At 35.5% G+C, this 20,231-nt stretch overlaps 1 protein-coding gene across 3 annotated transcripts in view; it reads left to right on the plus strand.

Moving 5' to 3' along the window:
- VPS50 (VPS50 subunit of EARP/GARPII complex) overlaps positions 1–20,231 on the plus strand; it is an 80,224-nt gene that overhangs the window by 53,160 nt on the left and 6,833 nt on the right. For 2 of the 3 annotated variants that reach the window (XM_064410223.1, XM_064410231.1), the window contains exons 21-25: positions 2,314–2,435; positions 5,662–5,742; positions 17,697–17,845; positions 18,930–19,026; positions 19,150–19,308. In XM_064410223.1, coding sequence (XP_064266293.1) covers positions 2,314–2,435; positions 5,662–5,742; positions 17,697–17,845; positions 18,930–19,026; positions 19,150–19,308 — 608 coding nt within the window. Of the gene's footprint in view, positions 1–2,313; positions 2,436–3,411; positions 3,469–5,661; positions 5,743–17,696; positions 17,846–18,929; positions 19,027–19,149; positions 19,309–20,231 lie in introns of all 3 variants that reach the window. The other variant, XM_064410219.1, reaches the window with a different exon arrangement.

Genomic DNA, 20,231 nt, shown 5'->3' on the forward strand with positions numbered 1-20,231 from the left:
GTTTCAGCTGCTGAAACTTTAAGTGTTCTTTTCAAGTATTTCTGGAAACTTCTATTTTGATATGGCTTTGGACTGTGTTTGTGCTGTTTGGAAATATTCTTAGATATCCCTTTTTAACCCAGAGCAGTAACTTCAGCCCAAGTGTAGGTAACAATGTGTAGACATTAAAAGCTGGTGTCCTGTTGGAGAGAGCAATGAGGAGGAAATGTTCTTGGAACACTTGTTGTGTCAAGATGCTGAGTGATGTAGTAATAGAGAAATGTTCTTGGCGCTGGAAGATTTTTATAGGTACAGTACTTGGGCAGTGTGTAGTGCATAGCCCTTTGGAAAAGTATAAGACACTGCCCAAGGGATTACCTCCAATATTGAAGCCAGCTGCACAGATACTTGGAAATCTTAACTGTCCAGATTGTGACTTATCACTCATATTGGGTTGCAGGCAACTTTAAAAAATGTTTATCACAGAGTAAGTGGGAAAAGTCAGCCTGTCCAATCCAGAATATTCAGATAAGTATGGATGCAGGTGACACTTGCTTTAATTAGGGTACCATCACCATCCTTTCACAAATATGCAAAAATTTCCACATTGGACTGTGCATTTGATTTTCCCTTTTGGAAGGCAAATACAATTTTTAAGTCCACTTTTCAGTTTGTTCATAATGCTATGGGTCAAAACATTAGTAATTAAGTAGTATAGAGTTAACAAAAGGGCTAAAGTGACAATATCAATTGTTACAAACTGTGCCAAATCTCTAAAAATAACAAAACATATTCTTGCATGTCTTAGCAAACAGGGGCGTAGTCATGTAGTATTAAATAAGGAGTCTAAATCAGATAGAAACCTGGAAGGTAGCAATGTCAGGCCACTGCATAGTTCTTACTCTAGTGCTCTGCATTTTGTCAGGTATGTAGCTGTATCATGCATGTTTCAACTTAGTTATCTTTGCTGACCTACACAATTACTTGCTTGAAAAATTAAAATATTTCCCCCTTTATTAAAAGCTAGCTTTTGTTTCTTTGCTACCCAATTTCTCTGATTAAACCAATATTTTCTCTGTCTATTAGTAGATTACTTCTCTGGGCATAGTATTAACTTGAAGATGAGTGTTGTTGATTACAGGAAAAAGAAATTGTTTTAGTACCTTCCTGTAATTTTTCCAACCTGTCACATCTAAACATGTCTGGAGGATGACAATTTGTGAAATGACCTGCTGTATCCTACATGCTGGGGTGGACTACATTTGTGTTTTGGTTTAAAAATTGCTGTCTGTCTCTTACTGTAATAACCAAACAGTTTGTTGGTAATAAAATAACATTTGTTATATGTTATGTTTTTAGAACACTAAAAGGGCAAGCAGGATGTCATTTTTGAGGTAGTCAGCAGGAAATATGGGTCTCTGGAATATCAGGGTTTTCCATTAAGTGTGCTTCTTTTATGACCCAATGAAGAGCCATTTCCTATGCTCGAAACAGAAATAAGTGAAAACTATAGGCCCTGTGAACAAGGTCTGTAGGGAAAAAGCCCTTCTGGACTCCAAATCTATGATCAGTTTGATTCAGATACCATATGGATGAAGATCCTGAGGGTTGGGTTTTTAAATTATTAAAAAAAAATTCCTAAGTCAAACATGTTATAACAGAGAATAGTAAGGAAGAGAAGGAATTATTCTTCTCCCTGGATGTGCCAGGGTACCAACATCCTTCTTTACTCATAGTCTCTCCTCCTGGAAACATTTCAAACTTAAAACTACTTGAGATTCTTACCACAGGATAGAAAGGAAGGAGAGCAGAAGATGCTGTATCACTGATGTGAAGCACATAACCCCTGCAGTTGTTGGGTAAAATCCAGCCTTGGGCATATCGTTTTTATACTGTGTTTTTCTATTGCTTGAAAAATATCCATATGTGCATGCATAAACACACTCAAGCATAAAATCTTCAGTGGCTCTATATAGCATTTACCAGACACTGCTTTAGCAGATTATTATTTTTTACCTAAATGAAGCTGAAACTTCATTTAGAGGATCCAGACAGTTGTGCGTTGAATTTGGTACCAGAAGGCTGAAAACGGTTGAAGACATTTTGATATGGGTTAACATATATATTTTGAGAAGTCTTGGAACAATTGTGGTGTCTTAAGCCATCATTTTAGCTTTGTTTTTAAACCTTTCCAATCTGTAAACTATTATTAATTGTTGTTAATAAACAATGAAGGCTACATAATACTCTTGGTAAAGTTGGCTTTGAATTTGTCTAAATTGTCTTTGTAGCACTTGTGCTGAGGAAACTGATCTTCTGTATTTGATTTTTAAGGGAAATACATGCAGATGATGAATATTCTGAAACCTATTGCATTTGATGTGATCCACTTCATGTCCCAGCTCTTTGATTACTATCTGTATGCAGTCTATACATTTTTTGGCCGAAATGACATGGTAGGTAGAAGCACTTTAAATTTTCAAATATCACTGTACACAGAGAATGAAAATACAGAGGAGATCTGTTTGCTTAAAATATGTAATTCCCAGAAAAATTAGTGGCAATAAAATGGGTTTGAATGTAGGAGTAAGAAAAGGCTGATTAGATCAGCAATAAGGGAAGGAAGTACTGGGAGCATTATTGTCAGTGAGACTTTAATCATAGCATGATTTGAATAGATAGATTCTCTATTCTTTTTTCCAGAACTATTGAAAAGGAGGAAAGAAAATGTGAAATACCTAGAAGTAGTGGTAGAAAGTGGGTAGCAAAGGAGATTGCAGAAGGAGGGTGGTTTAATCCTAGACAGTATAAGGTGATTGAATTGTTCTGTATGTATTTCTCTAGTTTACATACGAACAGCAAATGTAGGAAAAGGGGACCGTGAAAGTTAAGCAGTAACTCAAGTTTAAGAAACTTGAAAGATGCTTTTTCATGTCTAGCATTCTTCTGCCAAACTACTTGCATTAATGAAAACAATGATTTTTTGAGTGATCTTGAAGTTGAAAAAAATGCTTGTTGGCAATGTCTGTACCTAACATCAGCTGTCAATAGAATTGTCTTAATAGCTGCATGTAAAAACAACTTCTCATATCTTGGCCCCTAAATTACTGCACAAGTAACAGTATCGAGGGGTTCCAAATCCATCATCATTTGTTGGCAAATTGTAATGAATTTTCAGACTCAACATATGGTTCTAAAACGTTTTGAACTGTTTGGCAGGACAACTTTATTTGCAGTTTGTGTTTACAAGATGGGTGGAGAGTTTTTTCCTTTTGTTGGTTTTTTTTTTTTTTTTTTTTTTTTGTTTGTTTGGGGTCTAGTTTGTTTTATTTTCTTAAGATAATTGATTTCCATTGGCTTAGTTGCTCTGCTATTCACATTGTGTTGCATTTATTGTTATTTTTTTACACCTTCTGTTTTGTGTTTCCAAAGCCCATACCAGCTTCCTCACTCTGTGCTTCTAACAGAGAACAGCACAGTGCTAGGCAGGTAAATGTTCTAGCAAATGGGTGGTAAAATTGTGATGTTTTTGTACTGTGCCTAGTATTTGTTTTGACAGATTGTTTTCCATGGGAAACACAATGCTTACAAGGGTTTATGATTGTAAGAAACCCTCTTGTAATGCTGCTTAAATGTCCTCACTCCCCATAGTGTTTCTAAACCTTTAGAAATTAGAGATGGGTGATGGTATGTGATTTAGACCACTTAGAGAGTTCCTGTTTTATTTTTGTTCAGAAAATAATGTCAAATGGGATTCTTATAGTTTGCTGGTATAACTTCCTTAAATGTTTAAAAAGTTTTGTGAATATTATGGTTATTTGGTATATGTGAGTTAGTACACGTATAAGGAGAGTGATTGGTTTTACAGAGTTCATTGCCAGCTCAGTGAAAACCAGGGATTTAAAATATAAATGTTGAGTTCTATGTCTGTTCATGATGCTGTCACTGCTTTCAAAACTTATTCAAATCATTATCCTGTGTAATCAGTATTTAGCTTTCTTCACTGCCAAAAATTAAACACTATTGTAACCAGAATTGCTTTCAAAACTTTTTTTATTTGTGGGCTGCAAATTAAGCCTGCCTTATCTGAAGGATCTTGATCTTATGGATCAAGAAAAAAATTTAAAAATTGCCTGTATTTAAAATTTACTCACTAAAATTTAAGTCATTCATGAACATGCCACAAAATAGTTTTCCTTAGCAGAAACAAATTGAGGTGAGTTTTATTTTTTTTTGACAGGACATTGCACTAATTTATAAACTTACTTTTTTAAAGTAACTATAGGAGGTTATTATAAGAGGTAATTTCTATAAGAGGTTAATGATAAGAGATAAAATTGGTGATGAACAGAATTACTCTGAAAATTGTATAATGCTCTGCTTACTAGCCTTACTAGGCCATCAATTTATGGAATTTAAAAATCTATAGTTCTGCAAATAGAAATAGCAAAAAACTATGAATTGAGTCAGCTGTACTGATGAGTGAAATGTTCATGGTGGAGCCATGAGGTTCTGTTCTTGTGAACATGTCTCCTAGATCAGGTTCTAGATTTCATCAAGAGTGTACTTCCAGTGGGAATTCAACTCAGATGTAAATTTTCATTTAATATATAGAAGGACTGGGGCAGATGGACATTTTAAATTGGAAACTTCTGATGCAGTAAATAGGGACCTAAATTATACCTGTCTGTATTCAAACAGAGGGGAGGAGGTCACGTAAATTCAAATACTTCTTTCCTTGATTCAGCCCACTGAAAAAAAGTGTAATAATGCAGTGTACAACAGTGCCCTAAATATTGTTCAGCAAATTGCCTTTTGGTGTGAATCACATACCAGAACTGTATTCAAATCTTTCCAGGTTGTTAACTTAAATTTGTGTTTGTTACATGTTCCAAGTTTGTTTCCACTTTCTTTGTTGTGTTAGTTTGTTGGGGGGTTTTATTAACAGTGGAAGATAAGTTACAATAATTATGCATGTTAAATCAGACCCTCAGCTTGTATAATCCATTGCACTTAGTAGGAAATTAGTGTAGCTATATATATGTGTGTGTATATATATACAAATAAAATAAATACATATATATAGAATAGTTGTATATATATAACTATATATCCCAGCTGAGCATCAGCCCCATACGCTCCTGAGCCGTGAACATGAAGATTGCACATTTCTGAGGTAGATCTTTGTAGACATTAAGTAATGACTGTTTATAAATATCAGTGGTTATAACTTTTACATATGCAAGATATATATTTGATGATTACAAGAGATTGTATAGCTAGAAAGAGGAGTGAAAACCATTTGACTTGGGTGTGGTGTGAATGCAAGGCTCAGAGATGTTGTTGTGGGGCACCATTCCAGGCTCATCACCCAAATCAGAAAATCTAGAGTCCTGCAATTAAATACATAATTATAACAATAAAAGATACTGGATCTTTTATTGGTGTGAATGACACACTGTCATCTTCATGGAAGATACTTAGGTCATTCCTCATACCAGTGCAGAGTTGAGTGCTGTGAGCTCTGTTGATTTTCTTTTCATTTTGTGTGGTTATGATTCTGTGCTAAAATTTTAAGTAAGTTGTAGATAGTCTTTGCAAGCTCAAGTTTTGCTGTATAACTCTAAAGTTTAAACCAAAGAGATTTCCTTTCCCAACTTAAGTAGAATGTATTTCTTCCAGTTTGAATCAACAGGACTGGGCCTCAGTAGCAGCAGATTACGCACCACGCTGAACAGAATCCAGGAGAGTCTGATTGATCTGGTAAGTACCTGAATGTTGTTAATGCTCAGTGGGATAGAGGTCTTTGTATGACATTCAGGAATTATATTTCATCATGGGTTTTTGATTTTTTTTCCTCTTTTCACATTCAGTGTGAATGTATCTAATAAGTTGTCTAATAATAAAGGCTTAGTTTCTTGATGTAGAGGTCATTATTGTATGAAATCACTTGTTTCCAATGTACAGCACAACAAATTAAATAGATTTTGCTAGATGTAACAGTGAAGTTCAATATTTAAATCTTCTATTATGATTCGTGTAATAAAGAGAGACATTCAGTATTATCCTTACCAAGAGACATTTTACAAAAAGAAATAAATGACTCATTTTTCTTCAGTAAAAGAATAGCAAAAGAGTAAGCTCTCCTGAAGATTGTTCACCTTTCAGGATAATAGAGGTTGTATACTAAGAAGACCTTCCTTAATTTTGGGAAACTTTCCAAAATGTATTTTTTTGATTATATCTCATTGGTCATTTTGTGATTTATTTTCAAAGTGTGAAAAGTAAATATGGTGCTCATGTCACACTGGTAGTAGATTACTGTCCTGCACAGGAGGATGGTAAAGAAAACTGTAGGTAGTTTTTGTGGATTCAGCTGAACAACGGAGTTTATAAGAAAATATTGCTAAAAACTACACCAGAAATAGAAGTTTGAAGTTTTCATACCCTTGAAACGTTGTGAAGAAATTTCCTCAGGGTATCATAAATGGCTTGTGTAGTCATTTATACCATGGATGCTACGGGAAAGTTTTATTTTCTGAGGCTTCCATCTTAGAAAGAAGAAAAAGATATTCTGCTCTGACTTGCACAAGGATTTGACACTCCAAGAAATGTACTTTATGCTTTTTTAATTCCTTGAATCATTATATCAAATCCTAAACTGTTCTCTCAGAGAAGCGTGTTAAAAGGCTTGGAGGCCATTTCTTCTACAGTCAGTAGAGGGAGCATAGGATAACTAATAACCCTAGGCCTCTGTAAAGGAGAAAAAGTCTTCTTGATATTCTTCTCAAAGGCAGTGTATGCAGAAAGAAAAATTAATTACAGGAAGTACTTGCAAATGAATCAGTTAAGGATTATGGAAAAATGTCAAGTTATGGAATTAATTCTTTAAATTTCTCTGTAGTGATGATTCCTGACAGTACTTTACAGACTTCATTTTTTTTAGCAGTTAAAATAATTGAAAACAAAATTCTAGGAGTGAAATGGAAAAATAACAGCAGTTTGTTCCTCAGTCATTAAGAGTACTGTAATATATAATGTTATTGCCAGTTGAAATTAGTAGCTATGTTCAATGTAAGATTTGAAAGAAGAAAGTAATCTTAGCTAACTGCTTAAAGACATTTCATGAAGTTTATGAATATCTTATGAATTTATGCCAATCTTATACTGTAAATGGAAGTTTTTTTCCCTTTTTTATTTATGAGGAAGTAAAAGTATTCTGGATATTTTTGTTTATTGTTTGCTTATTTTTAAGAGTTTGTGAAAGTCAAGGATCATTTTCATTGTGTCATAAAAAGGGTATTTCTCAAGATGTATGGATGGTTCTGAACTGCTCAAGGGATTCTCCTATCTTATTTTAAATTTTTGTAAATTGCTTTCTGAAATTATTCATGTTTGTGTTGTGGCATTTGGTTTCATGGCCTGGGAATTTAGGGTTGTTGCCTTGTCTTCTACCCATGGTAACTTTATTAAGAGGTTCATTTCTGTCACATTTCAGTTCCTGATGGCAGCATCAATGTTTTATTTCCATAAAGATGGCCTGAATCTGACAGTTCTGAGTCTGTGACCAAAACTTGGCCGGACTTGCATATAGATCAGAATAATTTCACAACTCTGTCAGTGTCTGTGAAGTTTGAGCTACATGATCTATATCAAGACTCCAGTAATTTAGACTGGATCATTTCTAGCTTTCCTCTTGGACTTTCTCAATTCATTTTTGTGAACTATGAGTGAATGAAGGCCTCTTTGCTCAAATTTATTGTCAGGAGTTAGAGGAATAATTGGAGGATTGAGTGGCCGCCCCCTCCAGCTTTGTGTGGAATTCTGGTAGTTTCTGTTTGGGGTTGAATTAATGCTATCTAGTTTATACCAGATATCTTTTTAAAAAATAATACTACTTTTGTTGTTATTCAACTGAATTTTAAGTTTCCTTTGTTAAGGAAAAAGTGATGTGGAATGGGAGTTCCACTTCTGGCAAGTTAAAGCACTAAGTGTTCTTCCTTGCATTTTTGTAGTGTGTTCAGTATGAAAAGTATGGGGGTTGATTGGAGGCATTCCCTGTAACTCCTTATGGAGCTGCTCTATTTTCCCATTATTACAGTGCAAGAAGTTTCTGTCCTTTAATATATACTCTGCTTACAGTATATTAACCATACTTGGAGAAGTACTATCCTGGATTTTATTTGGACCGCTGAGCGACTAAGTCAGATTTCTGGCTTGTGGCCAGTGTGGAAAAGGCTGCAGCAATTTGAAGCACTTCCTCTACTCTTCCCTGCATCCCTTCTCATGCATCACATGCCTCCTGCTGCTGCTGGGGGTCCTTGCCCCTCTGAGCAGGATTCAACTATAGCTGAATGAATTCTCCACTGTTTTTTGCAGTCTAATACTTCATAGCAAAACCAACTGTACTCTATAAACTGCAGCAAGTCCTCCTGCAGTTTAGATTGATGTTTTACACAATGAACAGGAAGTAGCTGAAATGTGAACATGTCTTTAGTCCTGTTAATTTCTTTGCAAGGCAATGATGTGACCTCAGCTGTGATACATATTTTTCAATGTCAGTATGTCTCTCCTACATTGATAAATGATAAACCACATTACAGTAAGCAAAAACCCCCAAACAATAAACAATGACCACACCGCTTCAGTTGGTAATAAATGTGCTCCTGCTGGTCATACTTGGGATACAAAAACATTTTTAATTTCAACTTTTCTAAAATTTGGATATTCTGTATGATGTAATCAAAATTGCAGTGATGAAGGTCCTCATTATGACAATGATAAAAGGACTTAACTCTTTACAATTGAGCAAGCAGGTTCTTAAAACACTAGTGCTTTAGATATGCTTCCAATCTCAGACTGTTACAAATTTAATAATTATGAAATCCACTTATGGCTCTTTTTAAAACACTGTACTGCTAATACAGATACTGGTTTAAGTATGATCTGAAATGTCTTTTGGTAAATAAATAGACTTAGTTAAAAATAAATAAAAGGGGATTACCAATTAGCAAACCTTTATTTGCTTTCTTATATTAAGTTTTGTGGAAGTGTGCTGACAGCTTACAGTGATTGAGTAAGCTGTTTTCTGTATGTAACCTCCTTGTCTTTGCCTTAAAGAAATACCTTTAGGCTAAATCAAAAGTGTAAGAAACAAAACACTGTGAGTATTTGTTTTAAAGTAGTTTAGGTTCCAGTTTCATTTCTGAGAGTTAAGAGAACAGTATGACTTTAAAAGATTTATTGGCCAGACCGTACTGAACTTCATATGTGTACCTGAATTTCATAGCAGGTCTTTGCACATCTAGCACAGAATAGCTTTTGTACAGATTTCTGCTAGGCAGCAGCTTCAGAATTAGTAATTTAATAATTACTTCTGGATCCTCCGGTAGTAGCACTCTACAAACACTCTGCTCATTCATGTAAGCAGATTGTATTAAAAAGAAAACACAGAAAGAGAAGACTGAAAAGGGGATGAAGAAGTGCTGTTCTTTCAGCCTCACTCAGATGTGGCTTAGATTAGGTTAAATACATCAAAACAAGCCTCTTTTTTGAGTTCTTTGTACCTCCTCACTGGCAGTTTTCTAGTCACTATGTAGAGGTACCTACACACATTGTGTCCTTGTGTTTGTAATTTCTAACAGGAATGTGGTTTTACACAGTAATGATGTCCATATTAGTTCACTGAGAGCTTTAAGCCCCTGAGTACAAGGCATCAATCAGTTTGTTGTGTGTGTTTTGGTAGGAATAATTAGTGCTTTGGAAGGAAAATACTTTTGATTCCTCGCTTTTTCTGTTTTTAAGCAGCTTCCTTATCTTCAAAAAACATAATGTAATCGTGATATTGCCATTGCCTTGATCTTGTTTGTGAATGTCCCGTGTATGTAGATAGGTGCTTTGAGTGATATTGCTGCAAAAAGATTTGGGGACCAAATAACCATGGAATACACATAAATAATTAATTGCAAACAGGTTTTCTCAAGCAAAACTAAAATTTAGAATGGAGTTTCTTAAAGTTACTGTGTTTTACAGCAGTAGAAAATCACTGTAGTAAAGTATCTAAGCATTGCAATGCAATATATAGTAAAGTAGATGGAAGGAATTACTAATATAAATGAGTATGGGTCAATGTATTTTAGAATCTGTCTTTACTTTGGCTTTTGGACTCCTTCCCCATGAAATATATGTCTTTTGGCAGAGTCAGGTTAGAGATTGATGGTGCAGAGATGGAAAATGTAGATTTTTTAGATATACAAGTAAGATAAAGATTGGTAGGAATTTTTTTTTTTTCTTCATGTCTGACTTCTCATCCCATTTTGGCTTTGACTCTTTTATCCTGTGGAATGATACAATTCAGTTACATTAGTCCCTGGAAACAGGGACTACATGAGTGCTGGAAACAGATAGTTTAGTTTTACTTAAAATGTGACATCATGGGTCTGCATTACACAGTGTGGGTGGGTTCCCTGTTGTGTATTGTTTGGCAAAATACTAGTGGCAAACTGTGGAGGCTCTTGGCTGTGGAATTGTTTACCTGACAGGGCTGTACCTAGCACAGGATGCAACTCCTAAAGGGCTCAGCTAAGGTCCTCAGTCAAATGGTAACTGTGATTCTTGGTGAGGTTTTCTTTAGATGAAGATCTTGTGCAACATTTCTAATCTATGCTTGGTCTCCTGCTGCTTAAAAGGACAAAAAAAACCAAAACAAAAAAAAGAATAAAATACAGTTTATGAGTTTTCTCTTTCGCCTCTTTAAAAGAGATTTCTAAGTGTACATAATGACAATTTTTAAGGCATTGTATGAATTGCTTGTCAAGGGAAGAGAACTCTGTGTATACAAAGTTCTGACAAGACAAGTGCTTTGAAATTATCCTAGGACTTCAGCAGGTGTTTTATTTCCTCATGTTAATGATTTAGAGTTCTTCATATAGCTTTTTTTTTTTGTTTACTTGACTGTATTACCAAGTAGACTGGAATAATTTACTGAAGCTTTTGAGCTTATTTAATTTGATATATTCTTTGGGTTTTGGCAATTGCTTAGTCTCTCTTTAAGCAGTCTCTAGGACATCTCATTTTTGTCACTTCAGACTCTTCTTGCTGGACACCAAAAATGGCTGTTTCCAGAGGGGTGCAGGTGTCCACAGCGTCACAGCTGAGCACTTGGGAACCAGCAACAGCTATTCCTGAGAAAATTTCTGTGTACAAGAAAGTGGTGCAGTAAAAACGTGTAGGACCAGACCAGCTTATGTGTTTTTTTTGCAAGGTAGTGGTTCAGGTTCTAATGATGCTTGTACATATGGTTTTCTATGGAGTCTCATTTATTTTTTTAGGGCACAGTTCATGACTCATTTTCTCAGTTGTCTGTCACCACACAGCGGTTCGTCATAGAGGCATTGTTGCATTGGTTGAGACAACCAGTAGTAAATAAACCTTCCTAATTCTTGTAATTGTTTTATGCAAAAACTCTGCCATTTACCTTTGAACAAAAAAAAAAAAAAAAAATCAATGTCAAAGATTCCAGAAGTTTCAGTGCAAACTTAATTGGACTATTTTACTGAAGTCAGTGCGACTGACCCAAATGAGGTTTGGGACATGCTTATTTTGTGACAAAGAGCATGGAGGATCCCCACTCTTGAAACTAGAACCTCATGCCTGCTGTGAGGCAGTGCCGATCAATTCAACCCTGAGGACAATGTGAAATGTGTGCACTGTAAACGTTGGGAAGTTTGGAGATCCCTTTCATGGTTCTTCAATAATGCTATAAAGATACCATTTGCATGAAAAGGATTGTAAATAATGGAAAATTAATATCATGGTTTCTCAAGATAATTTGTAGTTTGGTTTTTAAAGATCTGGTTTTTTAAAGCCTGTAGAGTGGCGATTACATTGTTTATGTTTGATTTACTTTCTTGCAAGTTGAGGCAAGATTACCTGCTTGGTAAGTTTTGTGCCCCTCAGCAAGAAAATATGGATCTTGCAACTTAAAACCGAGTAGGAGTATTATAAAATACCATTTAAAACCTTAACACATTTGCAACATATTCAAGAAGTACTTTTACCTTGAAAGCAGTGTGCTTTTGCAATTGGCCCTGCCTGTACTTTTCAGCATTCAGCTTCAAGAACAGTTAGGGATGTGTAAACTCAAAGGGGAGAAAAAACAGCCTGATTGGTTGCTTTCAGTACATTTCTTGTGATAAAAAATTCTTGTATATTAAGCATCAACTTGGAGTTAGTTGAACTATTTTCTGTCAGGTTTTGAATACAATAAGAGCTGATGCTTTCTTTGATCAGTTTGTTTTCTTGTAATCGATGCTCATGATATTACAGAAACTATTAATTACAATTTTTAAAACAGAGATGATGGAGCTGTCCTGTTTTATGTAAACATTTGAGGTTAGTCTGCTTTTCTTTGTCCATCAGCACACATCAAATTCTTGCCAGAAGTGTTGGTATGTCGCAGCTGCTGTAGACTGTTCTACTGCCAGAACCTTTTCATAAAGTACAGTTTAGCCCATGCTTTTTGAACACCACTTACTCCTTTAAAATTGGGATTTCTTCACTAACATTTAGAGTTATTGCAAAATCAAACCCAAAATTTTTGCTATTGTGTATGTATATTAAATCAAAACAATTCTGAAACTGAAATCTTATGCAAAAAGTATTAGGCTAGAAGAAGTGCAGTTTTAAAAGATTATTGGTTATGAGTGTGATTGCAGAACTTCGTGTGCTGGGGACAGGTTGTGGAGTTTACTGGTTTTTGCTTAAAGTTAGTGGAGGTGGAGGATTGTAATTAACTATTTCACCATAATTGGCAGATAATCAGTTGCTTAAGTCATAAGTTCTTTTGGATAACTGAAACAAAAGTGTTTCTGTTCTCATGAGATCAGCCCTGTAAAAATGTCTCTTGCAAATTGAATGTCAAATTTTTAACTTAGATAATTGTCTTATGTAGTTTGCACTTCCAGTTTGGGTAATTAGTTTACAGTCTTCTCTTCCCATTGAGATGGAAGGCTTAACAAAGGCTTGCCACTAGTTTCAGCCAAACTTGAAATGAAAATGTTCACTCGTTACAGATGACGTCTTTAGATGAGAGCTTGTTCCACAGGTAGATTTTATTTTTCTACCTGTTCATAAAAAAATTTTCTTTTTGTATATAAACAATTAAATAATCAAGTGAAATGCCCAACAATTAAACAATATCACACTCCCATTAATTTGATACCTGTTATTTGCTAATACATACCTTTTTGTTGTAAAAACATGTTCCAGTTGAATTTTAATTCAACTGTAGATATCTTGCAAAGATATTTCCCAAAGCATACACTATAGCTCATACTGCTGTTATTAGCAACCCTTAAATAGGTGAAGCAGCCATAAGCCTGCTTTAACACTTCATCCTGATATTTTCAGGTCTTTATAGCAAAGCAGCTTTTAAAAATAATTGCTAGTTGGGTATACCTATCATGTATAGCATTAGAACACGCAGTTCTTTTCCTTTGACAGTATGAGGAAATTAAACTAAGACTAGAGAAAATTTAATGAGTAAGACCTACTGTAAGGTGTCTGCAGGCAATACAGGTTAACCTGTCCTGCTGTGCCTACTACAGCTCATTTGGTTATTGTTCAGATGAGTCTGGTGCTTTTAATATTATTTTAAATTTTTTTTAACACCTTAGGTTTTTTCTTTTTTGGCAAGGAAGAAGAGCATCTTGTAGTTTGCACCAGTTCCATGTATACCATTCCATTCCATACCTTGAAATAATTTTATCTCTTTTGCGCAGTTTTCTTACATGGATGTTGTGTGGGCTGTGATAGGTCTTTGACATATCCCAGTTCTGCTGGATCAGCAGGACCTGCAGCTCTGATGCAGGGAGGAGCTAAACAAGTTTATTCTGCTTTAGTATTGCTCTCTGCGTGCTTTATGCTGCCTGCTACAAGATGTTCTCAGTGTAACTTGACATTTCTTGAAATTAAAGTTCGACTGGCTGCTATTTAATTTTCTGGCTTCTTCTCCTCTCCTCTTCCTCTTGAGGCTGGCAGTTTTACAGGACTCTGCTTGTTTGCTATGGTACACAAAGAGAATCTCTGGCAACAGACATTTTCTTGAAGATTTTCTTCATTACTGGAAGGGTTAACTTTAGCAAGTCCAGTACACTGAAAAACATCTGATTTCTTTAAATAGTCTGTAGCCTTTTTTCTTGTTCCAGCCTGTGTGTTTTGTCCCTTTATTTTCCTCTTTCAGTCATTGGATCATTTCTGTTAATGAAAGCAGGAGGAAAAAACACATGCATCACTGAGGGCCTTTCAGAGTGATCCTGTGCTTCTTTGGGGTATTGGCACACTGGCTGTTTGCTTTTTTCTGTCAACATGCTTTTGCAGTGCCTGCTTTTTAGAGCAAATTAGGAGAATGAAATGCTCATGCTGTTTGGCCACGATATTTGAACCAGAGTTTGACTCCCCAGATGAAGGTGTCATGCCTTTGACTTAGCCAGATCTCACGTACCTTTTGTGTTCTTCAGATGCAACACAACTGTGGCATTTAAAAGATGTTAGTCACCTTCATGGGAAGAAAAATGGAAGAAAAAAAAGGTTTAAAATGTGTTTGAAGTGGCAGGCAACTTTGAAGTGAGATAAATACAAAATGAAGTCTTCATAGTACTTGGTTTTTACATAATTTTTAATTAGTCTTTGAAAGAAAGAAAGCTTCTTAAATGTTTACTACTGATACTCTTCCCCCAGCTCTGTCACTCATTATCTCTCCTAAGGATACAGCATTGCTTGGTGAGCTGTGGCTTGGCTACTTTTGTCATGTGTAAACACTTCAAAATTGATTTTTTTTTTTTTTTGGGGGTGGGAGGGTTTGGTTTTTTTTTCTGGGTTTTTTTGGGTTATTTAATGTGGGTTTTTAAGAATGGAATGAAGTGAAAAAAGTAAAAGAGTAGACAGATAAAGAGGGAATTTTAGTAATTAATCAATATTATCTTTTCCTTAGTTAAAGTTTTTAGAGAATTGATTGTTGTGGCTAGATGGTTAGATGTCATTGCCTATCTGCAGTAAACATGTGGATGTGCTCAGGAAGTACCTTAGGGCTCTCTGAAAGAGGTCTCAGGATCTTTAGCAAATATCCAGGTCCTTTGGCTTGCTTATCTATTCTGATAACCTCAGCAGAATGCAAACTTCATAGTATTGTGAAGCATCTAGTCAGTTTTTTTCCAGATTTATCTGGCTGAGTGTGAACACAAGTCAGAGCAATGAAAATAAATCTTTCAAATAACATAACATTTTAGTTAGCCTTTATAATTGTTCCTATGCTCAGTGATCACATTTGCCATAAGCTTCTTTTCAAAGTTTTATCTTGTGCTCATTGATGTATTTCTGTGAGATCTTTTAGTGTTACAAATCATGTGTTGATGGAACTTCTCAGTCAGCAGTCCTTGTTTTTAGTGTCAGAATTTCTGTGGGGAACCATCAAGGTTCCCTGCTTTATTGGCTTTTTACGTCTGTAACCTAATTACAATATTTTTAAAATAAGTCTGAAGGTACTTCCTCACCCTTGTTAGTGAGAACTCTGCTTTCCCAGACTGTGCATTGTTCCATCTGCTGTAGCCCATTTTTATGTTTGTGTTTGATGTCTCTGGAGATGCAGAACTGAAAGAGCCTTTCTGATTTAACAAATCCACCTCCTATTGCCTTGGGCCGTCACACCACAGGAGGAAACTGCCAAATGAAATCTCAGAGAGTTAAAGTGGAACTTGTGAATTTTTGTTCCTCCACACCTCAAACCACTTTTAACAGCTTGGCTGCTATTATCTTCTCAGTTGTCTTATATTTTTAATGTCACTTTTGGTTTGGCTTTCATCCAAGCAGTAAACACATTCTGGTGCTGCTTTGTCTATAGCAGCAAAGTTTTGATCTTTCTGCTCATCCTGTGTCACTTAAATTCTCACCAGGTCCTTACACATTTTGACATAATCAATTTTCACCTGCCCCACCCTTAATTGCTGCAACACTACCCCAACGGGTCTGTCAGATATTTTGCTATCAGAATAACTGCCCTGTTGATTTTCCAGTTTTCTGATCTATGTGCAATACTTCTCTTGGTGTTTCAAGGTCTGCAATGAAATACTCCTCTTTGTCTCAATCCTGACATAGAGAATAAGTGACACCACTACTGATTTCCACAAGTGTTTTAGGTGCTCCCTGCTTTCCTCTTCTCCTTAAGCAGAAGTGTCTGAACAAAACCCGTTTGAATAAAGGCTTTCTGGTTCAGGCCACTTCTCACAGTTGTTCACTGCTGTGGACCCCAGAAGAAATTCATGGCTACTGTTGTGGTTACCTTGAGTCTGTTTTTCTCCCTCTTTCTGTAGTTACTTCACTGCAATTTTTCTGGTTTTACTTCTGTCTCTAGTTGAAACAAACAAACAAACAATTCACAAACTTGAAAGCTGCTTTTTTTCATTATGTTGTTTTTGTCTTTATCTTTTTCCCTTGTTTAACAGCAATTTCAGAATTACATTAATTTGTTTTTTTGAGTCCAAACATAAACGTTATGTTTAAGCATTATTATTGTCATAATGATTGGTTGTTCCTATGCTGTTTACAGCAGCCATGTTGGACCACTGATTTTACTTTTGTAAAAGTTATTTTTCCACTACTTTGTTGCTGTTATTGTTATTTGTTGTCATTCCATACTTACAGGCTGATATGTTGTAGCATCCATAGACTGTACGCTGGCCAGTGTTTCTATCCCCAGGGTCTTGAAAGGCTTGAAAGGCTCTTAATAAAATTGGTGCCATATCCTGACTGTCTTCTTACCTGTTCTGGGTGCTGTGCCTTTCTTTTGTAGCATTTCTCATCTTCTTGTGGCCTGTGTATAAGCATGGTGTGAATAATTAATTTAAGCCAACCAGGACAACCTTTATGTTTTCATGCCCTGAAGTCCTCTGAAGACTGGGAAATAGCCGGGCTTCAGAGGGTGTCTCTTTGTACACCTGCTCTGGGAATTTCTTCCTTCTATGGTTCCTCTTCTAACTGTACCCTGTAGTTAGATTCCTTAAATGTGGGGGTAGAATTTGTCCTCTTTTTTTTCCTTTAATTTTGGAACAAGCCAGTGGTATAACCTGTTTCTCGCTACAGATTCTACTCCTTTGCTGTGAATATTTCCTTGCTTTCTAGCATCAAGATGTCTTCAGGGTAGAAGTTTTCATGGAATGGATTAGTTGAGGTGTGAGGGTATGAGTTGGACTTGATGATCTTAAAGGTTTCTTCCAACCTAGTGATTCTGTGATGGAGAACATCAGTTGTTTTTTACCTAAGTTAGCCACTGCTCATATAAGCAGTAAAGCCTATGCAGAAGTAACATTTCTTTGATTTGCCTCTTTATTTGATTGCTGTCAGATTGAAGATACACTGTCTCCAAGGATGAGAAGTCAGTCTCCCAAAAGGCATTTTGGCTAAAGCTTGTTTGGGTGTTGTGTAGTGAGAAGATTGTTTGCTGCCTTTTTCTTTTGACTTATTTTTCCCTTGGCTACTGATTTGTATGATCTGGTGGTTTTTTTTCACCCATTTCACTATACTGTTTAAATAGAAATAAGCTTGATTTAAATTACACCCTAGAATTTGAAACATTCCTTCATCTTATCTGGCATCTGAAACTGTTCAGCTGGAGCCATCCTTGCTGGTTTTGTGAGTTTAATTTGTTTAATTCTTTGTTTCAGGAGGTGTCTGCTGATCCTTCAGGAACTCTCACAGCTGCTGAAGAGAGGAAAGAGAAGGTGCCAAGCCCACATCTCAGTCATCTTGTAGTTTTGACATCTGGCAATTCGCTGTATGGCTTGGCAGAGAGAGTGGTGGCCACAGAATCCTTGTAGGTTGTTTATTGTACACACTGTATTTGTGATCACTGAAAGCTATTGATTTCTTTAAGGAATTGTGGTTATAATCCAAAGCCTTCTTGACAGGTCAAAAATTCCTACCTCTCAATGTGATCTTAAATATGAACGATACAGGTGAATTCTTTATTGAAGGTACTGGGGTTTAATTCTTTAGTCTAGCAACATGTAAACACAAGAAATGAAATTTTACTGCAGATGATCCAGTAATTTCTGACAGTACATGGCCAAATCTATTAGGAAAAAAGTTTAATTTCAAAGATGCTAGTGGGAATATTTAATCTGTATGGTTCGTTCTGATTTTATATTAAATACTTGTCTCAGAACTCCTTAGTTCATATCAGTTTGGCTTGAATCACCATGTTCTTTGCAGTGGATAGAAGAGTACCTGTGTCATACCACAGGAGAAGAGGACATAATAATGAATTAATGCAACTGTAACAAAGTGATTTTTGTTTGAGAAGAATAATAGTAAGAGTCAGCTAGGAATTATTATTTCCTCACATGAGATGATACTTAAAGATTAGGAGTTAATTAAATTTTTTTTTCATTTATGCTTAGTTAGAAATATATTTCCTTATAATGTAGTTATTAACAAATTCTACCCCTGAGGAGGAATATGAGATCAAGTTCTGTTTTATAGAATCACTAGCATAACATTAATTGGGAATGTTATTTTGAAATTCTAAGATGGATTTATTAATATTGATGTTGACTGTCCTGCAATGTAAATTATGTGACTCTTGGTCACTGACTTTACTAGACCCTGGCTCAGACTTGTGCAGTGTATCCTCAGAAAAATAGAAATATGAATTTTTGATATTCAAGCCTTAGTCTCTTTATTTAAATATTTTCTTATTTGCAAATACAGTTTAAAATTGTAAGAATTGAGACTGCTAGTTGATATGCTGGCGCGCAACTGAGATAGTTCTTCTTGGGACAAAATATTCCAGGGTTGCATATTGTTATTGCCAGATATGTCAGCTGTAGAGTAAAAATTGTAAAGAGACATGCCAAATGTTACACTTAGTTCACAGTAAATTTTCTTTGCTTTCAAAGGGTATTTCTGGCTGAGCAGTTTGAATTTCTTCAGCCTCATCTTGATGCAGTGATGCCAGCTGCCAAGAAGCCTTTTCTTCAGCAGTTCTATTCTCAGGTCAGAATTGTGGCATTCACAGCTGATTTTCATATAGAAAATTTAAAACTTGTACATTATGGTGAAAATACTTCTACACCATAGATATTTACTGAAATGAATTTTATTTATTTTCTATTTCAGACAGTGTCAACTGCCAGTGAACTACGTAAACCAGTTTATTGGATTGTTGCTGCTAAAGCCATTGATTATGAACAAATGCTTCTTCTCATGGCTAATGTGAAATGGGATGTGAAGGAAATCATGTCACAGCACAATGTATATGTAGATGCTCTTTTAAAGGTGAATAGTTTATGGGAAATGGTGTGCTAGAGTTTATATAAACACTGAATTGCTGTAATACTTCACAAAAACTGTTGAAGTGGCATGGCTAGGACAATACATCATCCTTACAAATGGGAAATAGTAATTTCCTATGAGATCTGTCCAGAAGTGTCATTATTCTTGCTTCTAAAGGCTTGTTTTCAATGATGATTTTTGACTACATGGTGTATGAAATTGACCAAAGAAGTTTAATAAGTCTCATGTTTAAGTCTTGACTGGTAGAGAAATGTGTAGTAAACAGAGTAACACTGAGGAAGATTCTGTGGCCTGAGATATCATTTAAAAAAATCCCCAAACCGCACTACTGCTGTTCTGAATAATTTTGCTGATTGTCTTTGAGGTGTATCATAGGAGCTGTAGGTCGAATCAGCACCAATGATGATCATGCAGTATCTAATTGAAGTTGCTATATTAGAAGTTAGCGTTTGAAAAGGAAGCTAAAGGGAATTTATTCACCCAACAATTGCATTCAGTAGATGTCATTATACAATTGTCATGTCTTATGGCATACAGGACTAGTTCTTGGGACAATCCCTTTCTCATCCTTTTATATATGCCTAATTAATGTTTCTAAAGGTCTTCAGAGGTAATTTCTGGCAGTGGTAGAATTATGCTAATTAATTATACTATATTAATTACTAATTATTTTTAGAGAAACTGAAAATTTTATTTTAAAGATGTGTGAAGTGTGAATCACAGAAAAAGCTACACTGTGTGAAATAACAGTTTGGATAACACCTTCATACTTTGTAGCTCTTCTCTGCTAAAAAATCAAGGCAAAGAAGGAAGAATTTGACAGAGGATATCATTGCACTGAATTTGATGGAATTGTTTTGATTATTCTTGTTTATGCTGCTGTAAATTTTTGATACCAGTTTGTG

This window comes from Passer domesticus, chromosome 1 (assembly GCF_036417665.1).
Source record: "Passer domesticus isolate bPasDom1 chromosome 1, bPasDom1.hap1, whole genome shotgun sequence".
Taxonomy (NCBI): Eukaryota; Metazoa; Chordata; class Aves; order Passeriformes; family Passeridae; genus Passer; species Passer domesticus.